The sequence below is a fragment of the Pseudophryne corroboree genome, chromosome 6 (assembly GCF_028390025.1).
Source record: "Pseudophryne corroboree isolate aPseCor3 chromosome 6, aPseCor3.hap2, whole genome shotgun sequence".
Classification (NCBI taxonomy): domain Eukaryota; kingdom Metazoa; phylum Chordata; class Amphibia; order Anura; family Myobatrachidae; genus Pseudophryne; species Pseudophryne corroboree.
In genome coordinates this window covers 150,859,919-150,872,290 of record NC_086449.1, presented here as the reverse complement: position 1 = coordinate 150,872,290, position 12,372 = coordinate 150,859,919, and the positions used below count along the sequence as shown (strand labels likewise).

At 42.0% G+C, this 12,372-nt stretch overlaps 1 protein-coding gene across 5 annotated transcripts in view; it reads right to left on the bottom strand.

Moving 5' to 3' along the window:
- GPAT2 (glycerol-3-phosphate acyltransferase 2, mitochondrial) overlaps positions 1 to 12,372 on the bottom strand; it is a 264,394-nt gene that overhangs the window by 13,674 nt on the left and 238,348 nt on the right. For 4 of the 5 annotated variants that reach the window (XM_063932035.1, XM_063932033.1, XM_063932034.1 and 1 more), the window contains exon 21: positions 4,476 to 4,531. The exons of the other annotated variant lie outside the window; for it this stretch is intronic. In XM_063932035.1, the coding sequence (XP_063788105.1) occupies positions 4,476 to 4,531 (56 nt within the window). The remainder of the gene's footprint in view (positions 1 to 4,475; positions 4,532 to 12,372) is intronic. 5 annotated transcript variants of the gene reach the window in all.

Sequence of the window (12,372 nt, the reverse complement as noted above, 5' to 3'; positions counted from 1 at the left end):
ATACTGGCCTGAGGATTTAGTGCTGGTTGAGATCCTGGGACCCCGACAGGCTTCTGGACCAGTGTATGGTGTAGCGCTGGCTCAGGGCGCCCCTCACAGCGCCGCACCATGTACCGCTGAGCCATCCCCGGAGCGCAGTTAATACTGCACGCCTACCCTGTTGCTGCCATCTTCACACGACTCCCCGCTTGCTAGGGGTGTCGGTGTCTCACTCGCCACCGATTCTTCAGCTCTGCAAGGGGGTGGTGGCATGCTGCTGGGGCGAGCTGCCCCCTGTGAGAACGATCAGACCCCCTCTGGAGCTCAGAGTCCAGTCAGCGGAGACAGTGGCTCAGACTCCACAGGGCAGACACTGCTCCCCCCCTCAGTCCCTCGCTGCAGGGAGGCTGTTGCCATCAGCCTTCCTATAAAACAAAAAACTCTAAAACAACATTTTACTAGGAAAACTCCGGAGAGCTCCCCTCGCTGTGACCGGCTCCTCTAGGCACATTTTCTAGACTGGGTCTGGTAGTAGGGGCATAGAGGGAGGAGCCAGCCCACACTCTCAAACTTTTAAAGTGCCACTGGCTCCTGGTGGACCCGTCTATACCCCATGGTACTAATGTGGACCCCAGCATCTTCCAGGACATAAGAGAAAGTGAGACGAGCACCAGCATTAAGATTGGATGGAAATGGGGGGAGACTAAAGAGGAGGTGGCCAGAGAGGAGTAGGTTGCAGTAGTCTAAGCAGCCGCATGAATTAGAATCTTGGTAGCATCAGAGGTAAAGGACGGACTTGATTCTAGCTATGTTCTGAAGCCTGATGTGGCAAGAATGTAAGATGGCCTGAATGTGGGGGTGAAGGAGAGAGCGGAGTAAAGGATGACACTGACAGTGAACTTGAGGGACAGAAAAAGGGTGAGGTTATCGACAGTGGGGGAGAGAATATGGGACGCTGAACAATGAGTTGAGTTGCAGGAAGCATTGCACATCCGGGAGGAAATGGCAGACAGGCAGTTGGAGACCAGGGCGAGGATAGAAGGAGAAAGGTCATGGGAGGAGAGACAGAGTGTCATCGGCATACAGGTGATATTGACATCTGATGGTGTTTGATGAGGTTCCAAGGTAGGAAATAGAGAGGGAATATACATAGCTGTGGACCACTTAGGTTAGCACCACTCTATAGGACATTGTGTCATAGGAAATCAGACATACTGTAGTACACTCTTGAAGGAAGAAGGATGTATCAAAACTACTCTGCTGTACCCTACAAAGAGTGAGAGACTCATTTGTCATACGTTATGTCAGTGCAGTTCTGCAGAAGACTACCCGTGTTGGCCAAATGCAGTTATGTAAACCATAAGGTTGAACCTATGAGGGGTAGATAACCAGGCTGCTATGGAGCAACGGAGGCTGGATCACTGGGGATAGCTTGCAGCAGGCTTAGGATCCTATATAATAAGTCACATCGATCACATATGACAACCCCTGAACACTCCCACTTCTGTGGTCACCACCTGTCATTGAAGGCAGCCATTGAACACTCCTAAGACATATAGCACCACAATGACTCATTTCACTGTGATTTTGCATCAGCCCACACCCTATTTGACAGGAGAGTATCCAGTTGTGAGTTTCCTGGGCATTCTGGTAGAAAGAAATGGCAGATGAGAAGCCAAGGCTACCATGGATCTATCATCCTTTCTGAAAGCAACATTTTTACTTTTTGTTACCTTTTAGTGCTTGTGGCCGGAGAGATCCCCAGCCCACGTGGACAATGGCGGCGCGGCACTGAAGGGGTTAACCCTCAGTGACCGGCGCCATATTCAAGGACAATGGGCGCTTGGCGCCACTTTTAAACTGTGCACTGGTGCTAGGCGCCATCTTTAAATGTATTGTGGGTGCTAGGCACCGGGTATTTCAAAATATGTTTAATACTGTGTTTTCACCATGTTATATTTAATGCTCTAGGCACAGTTGTAGGATTGCACATTTACAATGCATGCAAATGCCAGCACTTAGAAGGAATGTGTAAGCTGTGTTGGTTTTAAAATGCATTTACGTTTTAGGACAAGTGGCTTGGAAGCTTCTCACCTAGGAATTGAGATGCTGATGACCCTGGCACCTGGAAAGGGGTGTATGGACAAGCCATTTCTTTGAGATTGAGATGTGTCTCTGTGTAACTTTATAGACACATGCAGGTGAAAGGATTTGTTTGCTGTCTTCTCTGAATATTGTGTGAACTGGTTTTGCATGGAGACACAAGTTGCTGCTAAATTAATTGTGTTTTATGAATGCAAACTAGTGGGTTTCGTTTACCAACAGTTTGATGTAAGATTTCTTAGGCTGCATTATGTGTGATGCAGATTATGTTTAATTTACAGTATAAGAACGATGTCTATGTGTGAGAGGGTGAATGCAATTGAAATGCAAGTTACATTTACATTTGTGAAAGAGACAGGAACATGGTAATCAGATTGTGTTTGGGAAAGCCACTGGTTTGGTTATATATGAAGAGGAGCAGGAATGTGCTTTATCTAATTCTTCACTTTTGAAATGTAACTTGTATTTATTTATATTTTGTGCGATAACCTGATTGGTTGGAGAAGACAGGGAGGGCTTACCCCCCTGTGGTACTGTGTGTAGAAATGAGATAAAAAGAGGATGCCTGTGAGCCTCCAAGTGTAGTTGTACCATCTTTATTCTGCTGGAACATCTTGCTGTATGCTGTTGCCCCAAGCAATAGGGAAGAGTCGTTTTTAAGGCTATTATTGAGCAAATAAACATCTCATCTGCCTCAAGAAGATTGCTTCATCTTGTGACCTACAGGGTTATGCCAAACATAGCCCCGTCCTCCGGCTGTCCAGGGAAGCACCTAACGTCTCCAAGTTCCGCCTTCCGCCAGCTACCGGTAGAGGCCTAGCAAGTGGCTAGTGGGGATTCGTCAACACCACACAGGTGTGGTAAGGCAGTGCGTCGGCACATACAGAGCAGAACCGTGGTTCCAAACGCCACGGCAGGTTAGGAGTTTGGTGGTGGCAGCATAAACCCGCCCACAGGGCAGTGGGTGGAGTCAGTAACAGGCGGTTACTGACGGTAAGCGGGAATCCCCTATGTGGTCAGGCCTCGTGTGACCTGACCCTCCATTCTGTGCGCAGGAGACGGGACGCGAAAGCGGCGAGTACTTTCGTACGGGACCGTCCTGTCACAGTGCTCTACTCATTAACTTCAAAGATGATGGATTTGTCCCAACCTCTCCTCACCTAATGCAGCCTAGGGTTTACTTTTCCTGTGCCAAGGACAGGGACAGAGGCGCAGATGTGTGATTCCCATAATGGTAATAGGAAGGAAAGAGTGGTTAAGGAACACCTTATCCCCCCATATCCACCCCCTATACAGAGCACTGGAAAGACAACTGACATAGTAATGGGGTAAGAGCGAGGCAGTGTGGTTATAGGGAGAAGAAGCATTGGGGGGCGGTGCTCTGCCTCCTAGGAGCAGCAAATAATGTACAGTACCAAGGAAAAGCAATGAGTAGCAAGATCCATGATGGTGACTGAACTGTTGGGGTAAGGAGATAGCTGAAGGTACGAAAGAGACATTTAGGAGTAATGGACTAAAAGGGAACAAGAGATATATAGTACTATAGGCATTTTTCATTCAGAGAAACAAAATGTCAACCAAAGTTTACATGCAGCAGATTATGGGCCTAATTCAGACCTGTTCACTCGCTAGGGTTTTTTTGCAGTCCTGCGTTCGCATAGTCGCCGCCCATAGGGGAGTGTATTTTCGCTTTGCAAGTGTGCGAACACATGTGTAGTAGAGCTGTACAAAAAGATATTGTGCAGTGTCTTAGTAGCCCAGGACTTACTCAGCCGATGTGAACACTTCAGCCTGTCCAGGACCAGAACTGACGTCAGGAACCCTCCCTGCAAATGCATGGACACGCCTGCGTTTTTCCAAACACTGCCTTCTTTCTGTCAATCTCCTTGTGAACGCCGTGCGAATGGATCCTTTGCACAAACCGATCGCTTAGCGGCGATCCGCTTTGTACCCATGCAACGCGTCTGCGCATTGCGATGCATGCGCACTTTAGACCTGCTATACGAAAACGCAGCCTAGCTTTCAGGTCTGAATTATGCCCTATGTTGGAATCATTGTTATAAAAGGGTGGTATTCAGCATGCCGGCTGTTGGGATCCCGGCGCACCATACTACACCATTATAAAACACCAGATTTTACTAACATTGCGATCTCAGGATGTGCACAGTGTAACAAACATACACAGATTGTGTCATTAGCAAGGAGTGGAACCTTAAACACTACTGCAGTGTCAATACCCTTGTGGCTTAGGCTAGAAGTTGTGCATAAACACCAATAACAAGCTGTAATAATCCAAAAGGACAAGTGTGGATTAACAATATTGTACATAATAATTTTTGCTACAATCCAAATGGAGGAGGAGGGCATTAGAAAACCATGATATGGATACGTACCCCAAGATCTATGAACGTTCTAACAGCACAGGCAGCCAGAGAATGCTCAGCACACTCTGAAAGAAAAGGGGAAACATGAGGTGCCTTGCAGACTAAGGGGGTAATTCAGATCCGATTGCAGCAGCAAATCTGTTAGCAGTTGGGCAAAACCATGTGCACTGCAGGTGTGGCAGATACAACATGTGCAGAGAGTTAGATTTGGGTGGGTTATATTGCTTCTGTGCAGAGTAAATACTGTCTGCTTTATTTTTACACTGCAACTTAGATTTCAGTTTGAACACACCCCGCCCAAATTTAACTCTCTCTGCACATGTTACATCTGCCCCCCCCCCCCCCCCCCCCCAGTGCAAATGGTTTTGCCCATTAGCTAACAAATTTGCGGCTGTGATCAGATCTGAATGACTAAGTATCCACAATTTGCACACAACACGGTACAGTTATTGATTGTTGTGTTCTGAACTTAACAGAAAGTTGTGCTTTTGGAAGTGTGAGTTTGAAATCACCAGTCCCTGTAAGTGTTATGTTACGTTAACATCACATCCATATGTTCTTGCTGAACATCTCTTTCCACAACCATGAGAATTAATAGTGAGTTGATTCCCAATTTGTGGCTATAACAGTGTCCGGTGTTCTAGGATAAATTTCCACCATATTCTGGAACATGGCTATGGAGGTTCTCATCCAATCAGTGTGCTTGATTTATTGCCACTTTTAGCCATGGGTGCGTTTGAAATTGGCAAACACACACTACAGAAGAGTGTCCAGCTACTTTTGGTCATGTAGTGTACTAATGGAGAACCTTTTATAAGGATGGGCCATACAGATGCGTCAGGGAGCCAGTAAATCCATAAATGACTTCTGGCACTTACAGATGTGGTCTATTACATTGTTACCCATGATGCGAGTGCAGCGGCATAGCACATGGTAGCAGGGAGAACACGTATGCACACTACTGCTACCCATACGCTATGAATGGGGGAGCCAGCGGCTCTCATCGCGGCAGTGCTAGGATACGCTGCCTCCCTCAGCACAAAATAAGAGGGCACATCTGTACTTATTACAAGTAAGTTTGACGTCAATTAAGTCACATCTTCCTTGGCATTTGAAAAGAGCATCTTTGCTCCTAGATATAATTGTTTTGTGAGTCAGCTTTTCTTCCAGTAATGTTCATCTGGCAAATTCCCACATTTAGCAAAGTTACTATAGAAATACAATACCATTGTAAAACCATTCAGTGTATTCCCTGTAGGGTTTTCAGTTACTCTCGTGAATCTTCTGCATGCTGGATATTTACATAAATGTTCTCATGGTCTCAATCCACCAACTGAGAAAGCACTGTGAAGGTGCACCACGAAATCTGCTTCATCCGGTCTGTTGTTACTTGCGCTTATAGACGTGTTTATGGGTTTGCGTGTGACAATGACATTGGACTGTGAGGGGAGCACATTTGTCATATTATGGCCACTTTAATAATGCTCCTCTTACTGTGCACAAATGCAGAAATGATTTTGTTTTATTAAGCAGAAAAGGCAAAGAACATCAGCAGATGAAGAATACGCGTATGTTTCCCTTTTAGCAATTGTCGGCAGCATATTTTAGGTATGCAAAAACAGGATTTTGATACCTACCGGTAAATCCTTTTCTCCTAGTCTGTAGAGGATGCTGGGGTCCACTTCATGACCATGGGGTATAGACTGTTCCGCAGGAGCCATGGGCACTCTTAAGACTTTTCAATGGGTGTGAACTGGCTCCTACCTCTATGCCCCTCCTCCAGGCCTCAGTTATAGGAACTGTGCCCAGGGAGACGGACATTTCGAGGAAAGGATTTACTTTAATACTAGTGGTGAGATACATACCAGCTCACACCTCAACCATGCCGCACAACTGGCATTAAACATAACACACGCTAACAGGCATGAACCAATTACAGCAACATGATGAAACTAATATAACACAACATGTATAACCTAAAACTGCAGGTAAAGTACGCACTGGGATGGGCGCCCAGCATCCTCTACGGACTAAGAGAAAAGGATTTACCGGTAGGTATCAAAATCCTGTTTTCTCATACGTCCTAGAGGATGCTGGGGTCCACTTCATGACCATGGGGTTTATACCAAAGCTCCAGTACGGGCGGGAGAGTGCGGATGACCCTGCAGCACCGATTGACCGAACTTGAGGTCTTCATCGGCCAAGGTGTCAAACTTGTAGAATTTTGCAAATGTGTTTGACCCCGACCAAGTAGCTGCTCGGCATAGTTGTAATGCCGAGATCCCCCGGGCAGGCGCACAGGATGATCCCACCTTCCTAGTGGAATGGGCCTTCACCGACGTCGGTAACGGCAATCCAGCCATAGTATGAGCGTGCTGAATCATACCTCTGATCCAACGCGCAAAAGTCTGCTTGGAAGCAGGACACTCTATCTTGTTGGGAGCATACAGGACAAACAAAGACTGTTTTCCGTATACGAGCTGTTCTAGCGACATAAATCTTCAAAGCCCTAACCACGTCTAGAGACTTTGACTCAGTGAACGTGTCAGTAACTACTGGCACCACAATAGGTTGGTTTATGTGGAATGATGAAACCACCTTTGGAAGAAAATGTTGACGAGTTCTCAACTCTGCCCTATCTTCATGGAAGATCAGGTAAGGGCTCTTGTGAGACAAGGCCCCCAATTCAGACACCCGCCGTGCGGATGTCAATGCCAAAAGCATCACCACTTTCCAAGTGAGAAACTTCAACTCTATCTCTTGTTGAGGCTCAAACCAATCCGATTGAAGGAACTGCAACACCACATTAAGGTCCCATGGTGCCACTGGAGGCACAAATGGAGGCTGGATGTGCAGAACCCCTTTTACGAAGGTCTGAACCTCTGGAAGAGAGGCCAATTGTTTTTGGAAGAACACTAAAAATATGCAAAAACAGTTGGAGAATGATCTCACACTGTAGAACCTGGCGCTATATCTAAAATTTATTAAATAAAGATGTTCAAAAAATAAATTGAGCTATGGAGCTGCTGAGCAAAAACAGCTGGTTAGACTGAAAAAGGATTTGATGAAAAACAAAAGAAAAAGGATGCTCTGCGCTCCAAGAATCACTTGTATTTGGTTAATTAATTAATTGGTTAATTAAGTGCAGTCTAGCAGGGTGAATAATTGACTCAATGCAACTCAATTTAAATAACAAATATTTTTTATCAAAATATTATATCAAACAGAAACACAGCTAAAGAAGCAATGGATACATGAAAGTAGGTTAAAAAGAAACATATGTTGCAACTTCTTCTATACACAATAGAAAGTAATATTGTAGCTATCTCAAAAATGTGCTGGTTATGACAGCATGCAATATAAATGTATGTGAATTCAAACAAGGACACAGCTCTCTTTAAATGATTGATTACCAATAAAAACACTGGCGTCCCAGTGTAACATTAAATGGTATTGCTCCGCAATAATTAAAAGTTACTTGAGGCATACAAGCCGTAATAGTTACCACCGTGCTGGTTCCTGGATAATGCTGCAGGGTCCTATGTACAAATGCACGTGGTGAAATAAAAGAAATGTGATTGTTGCCTCTGGTGATGAATGTGTAGCGGCCCCGCTGGTAATTTGAAATCGCTGGCGTGAAAGCCGTCAGTCATAGATGGGATGTTAGTTAAATGAGAAACCTCACAGCGGAGGACAAGAGGTGTGAGGTGTGGTGCCTCTGGACTGGCTGAGCTGGATGGCTTTAGTGTGGCATACCTTTACATTCTATTAACACTTTTCACTTATTAATTTTCTAACACTATTTCTCTATTTTAATTATATTTCATGTTTGTATCACCCTCTCTATAGCTTCGGCTTCCTAAATACTAATTTATTAACACTATAGTTTTTTACACTGGTATGCCACGCTGGGCTTTCTGGCTCATTCTGGTGTTTTGGGGTGCCACACCCTGCACCTTGATATAGCGCTAGGGACCCCAAATATACAGAGAGGCCTTGATGCGGCTTTGGGGCTTAACCACACATTTGCGCAAATATGTGTAACGAAGATCTCTGAATTCTATTATCATGTGGGATTTATATCTGGTTACTGTTATCATTCAGGGTGCTGGGGAAACCAATTGCTTTTTTTCTTGCTCAGAAATACCCCTTCCTTTCGAGCACCTGAATGATATCACTAAGCTAATTGAGCATTTACCAATCTATATACCCCACACTTTAACCAATGATCAGATAAGACTTTTGAAAAAAGGTTTAAACTTTGTCCCAAATAAAGAACCAAACATTTTTGAGTTATTTGTTGATTTGAATAAGTTTACCCGAGATCTCTGCAGGAAGCGTTATTTTGCCATTAAAAATCTAGATAGATGTCACCCAAATGAGGAATCTCATCCCATCATTTTAGATGACTCAGATACAGTAGGTCTACTTACTTTGGAAGAACTGCTTAAAGAAAGCAATAATACAGAAGTGAAACTATTTGACAGTTCCATTATTAATTCAAAGTCTATATGCCCTAAGTTTAAAAAGAAATCACAATTCTTTCCATTGGAACAAAAAAGTGCAGCTATAACAGTCTTTTATAATAAAACACTACAGGACTTTAAAACTCTCTGTCAGAAGACAGATAGAAATAAAAGAAAATCTACGGTGTATCACTCTCAAAATCTGACTAAGGCAGAAAGGAATGCAATAAAAAGTTTTCAGAGAGATCTGTCATTAGTTATAGAACAGGCAGATAAATGGGGGGGGGGGGGGGGGGGGGGGGGGGGATAGTTCTGCAAACCAGATCCGACTATGTTGAGGAAGCATATAGACAGCTCAAGGATACTAATTATTAGTGTTTTGCAAACTAACCCCAGTACCCCCTTCTCATTCGAACTTAAAAATATTCTTTTGAAGGCTAAAAATGAAAGTGTGATATCAGAAGATGAATATCATTTTTTGTTACCCTCACATCCTGTCACCCCAATTTTTTATCACTTACCAAAAATACATAAAGATTTATCACATCCACCAGGGAGACCTATTATTTCGGGAGTGGAATCACTAACTTCTAATTTATCACATTTTGTAGATTATCATTTACAAAGTCACGTCGTCACCCTAATATCATATGTCAAAGATACTCAGTATATACTGCAACAGACAGTGGGTAGAGAATGGACAAAAGACTGGGGTTTCCTTACCCTTGATGTCTAATCCCTGTATACCAACATACCCCACAATAAAGGAATTGAATCTTTTAAATATTATCTAGATAGAGACCTTGACATAACTCAGGGACGACGTGACTTTGTTTTAGAAGCTATTTTGTTTATACTCGCACAGAATTATTTTTTAGTTGATGATCACTACTATTTACAGCGCCTTGGGACGGCCATGGGGACCAGGTTTGCACCTAGTTTTACCAACTTCTATATGGGCCGCTTCGAAGAAGAATACATCTGGAGCGGCCCATATAGAGAGAACCTGGTCCTCTATGGCCGTTACATTGACGATTTGTTTATTATTTGGAATGGGGGTTATCAAAAAGCACTTGATTTTGTTAATTTTTTAAACAATAACACTTTTAATTTAAAGTTCACTTATAATTTTGATTTATCAGTAGTAAATTTTCTTGATGTCACTTTTTCAATAGCCGACGATAAAATAATTTCCACAAATTATATGAAACCTGTAGGAGCAGGTAATTTTTTACATTACTCAAGTGGTCATTATAGGCCATGGGTTAAAAATATTCCAAAAAAACAAATAAGATTAAGGCGGAATTGTTCATTAGATTCGGCATTCCTTTCACAAGTCCAAATTTAATTGAATCAGTTTCAGGAAAGAGGTTATCCACCTCATCTGTTAGAAGAATCTTAGCTTCACGCAAATACTCTTACTGCCAATTACAGTTTGACATCAAAATGTGCTAAAATTACAAAACCCAAGATTATTCAACCGAATCATGCAGATGTTGATGTCTCTGTGGAGAGCTCGGTTAAGTTTATTTCAAAGTTCAACAAAGAATCTAATGCCATAAGATAGTTCAAACCAATTATCAGCTAATCAAACAAGATCCAGTTTTAAGCAAATGTCTATCTGATAAGCCTGTAGTGATTTTCAGAAGAAATACAAATTTAAAAGAAATGATAGCTCCCAGCTTTCTCAAACCAGTAGCTTCAGTGAGAAGTTCGACTTGGCTACCAAAGAAACCTTTGGGTAATTACTGTTGTAACAAACAAATCTGTCTAACTTGTAAATATATGAGAAATAAAAATTCATCCATTGTATCAACTTCTAATGGGAATTCTTTTCAAATCAAACAGTTTATAAACTGCGATTCAGAATACTGTGTATAGGTACTACAGTGTCCATGCTCTCTTCAATATATAGGGAGAACTACCCGCTCTTTAAAATCAAGGTTTAGAGAGCATAGACTTAATATCATTAAAAAAAACTTCAAACAGTGTTTCGCGCCATTTTTCCAGAGTTCATAATGGTGATCCATCTACTCTAACAATAACAGGCATAGAACAATTTTCAAGTACAAAAAGAGGAGGAGATAGATTTTGTAAACTGTGCATAGGAGTCATCATGGATCTTCAAGTTAGATACTTTGTATCCTAAAGGTCTAAATGAAGCCTTAGACTATACATGTTTAAATTAGTCCTACTAAATATACATGTGTGTATAATTGTATGTATACACATGTATATTTGTGGGTTCTAAATGTAGTTATTCCCCCATATGTCAACTAAATTGTTGTACTAAAATATGCAGTTCAGATTTTCAGCTCTATTATGCCCTTGTTCCATGTAGATTTAAAAAAATAGTTACCACAAAGGAAACATCTGACTTTTTTTTTCTCTTAGCAGTGTGCTGTTGATTTTGGGCCACACTGCGAGTGTCTTGTAATGGGTGCAGGGATGGTCAGGTTGTTCTGTCTCCCATGTGTCAACCAGTGCTGGTGGACTGAAGATTGTTTCTAGTTCGGTAGCAATTAATTTATATTTACCATGTTCTCATTATTATTTCTTAATATTTTTTCTATCTACATTGTTTAGGTGAAGTATATTTGTATTTACATATACATAAATGTATAAGTGTATATATATGTGTGTATACATATCTCTGCTTATAGATGTATTTACATGATAGTACCATTTCTACGATTAATACTATATAAAAATCAACTTATTGTATGAGTGTTCTCAATCAAGTAGTAATTGTCTAGATATTTCCCAATATAAAATATCTATAAGTTAAACGTATCGGGCAGCGATGGATGTAAGACACTATGTGAACTAATAATACAAAATGTTAGAGGGGATAGATTTCTATTGCTTCTAAATTATGCATTTGTTCTTGGAAGATAGAGGGTTAATGTCCCATTACCCTCTGTTTTCTGTTTTTTCTTTAAAGCTCTAATTATTGTTTAATTAATCTAAAAATATAATTTATTGTTTTATTTTAAGACCAGAGAATATAGCTCCATTGACTCAATGTTCCTCCAACCATTTATGTATTATGGATAAAGGTCACAGACCTTAAATATGTTTATTTTAAATTATTTTAATATTATTAAATGATCTTTTGATTTTTAATTAACACACCAGATCTCATTCAATTAATTAGTTGGGTATAAATGACACAGCTCTCAACAGGAAGGTATTCGTCTTGAGGAAGTCTCCGGTTGCTAGGAGACGAAACGCGCCAACGCCCCTTTCTCTCGTTTGAGTTCTTTTGAATGAACTACTACACAGCACGGACTAGCTCTCCATTTTAAAATTCCCGCACTCCGCTGGTGTTCTAAACTACAGCCGTCAGATTTAATCCAGCTGACTTTCCACAGTGTGGTGATATTGCTGCGGCCGCGCGGCGCAGCTGTCTCTGGGAACTATCCCCGTGGACCGGACAT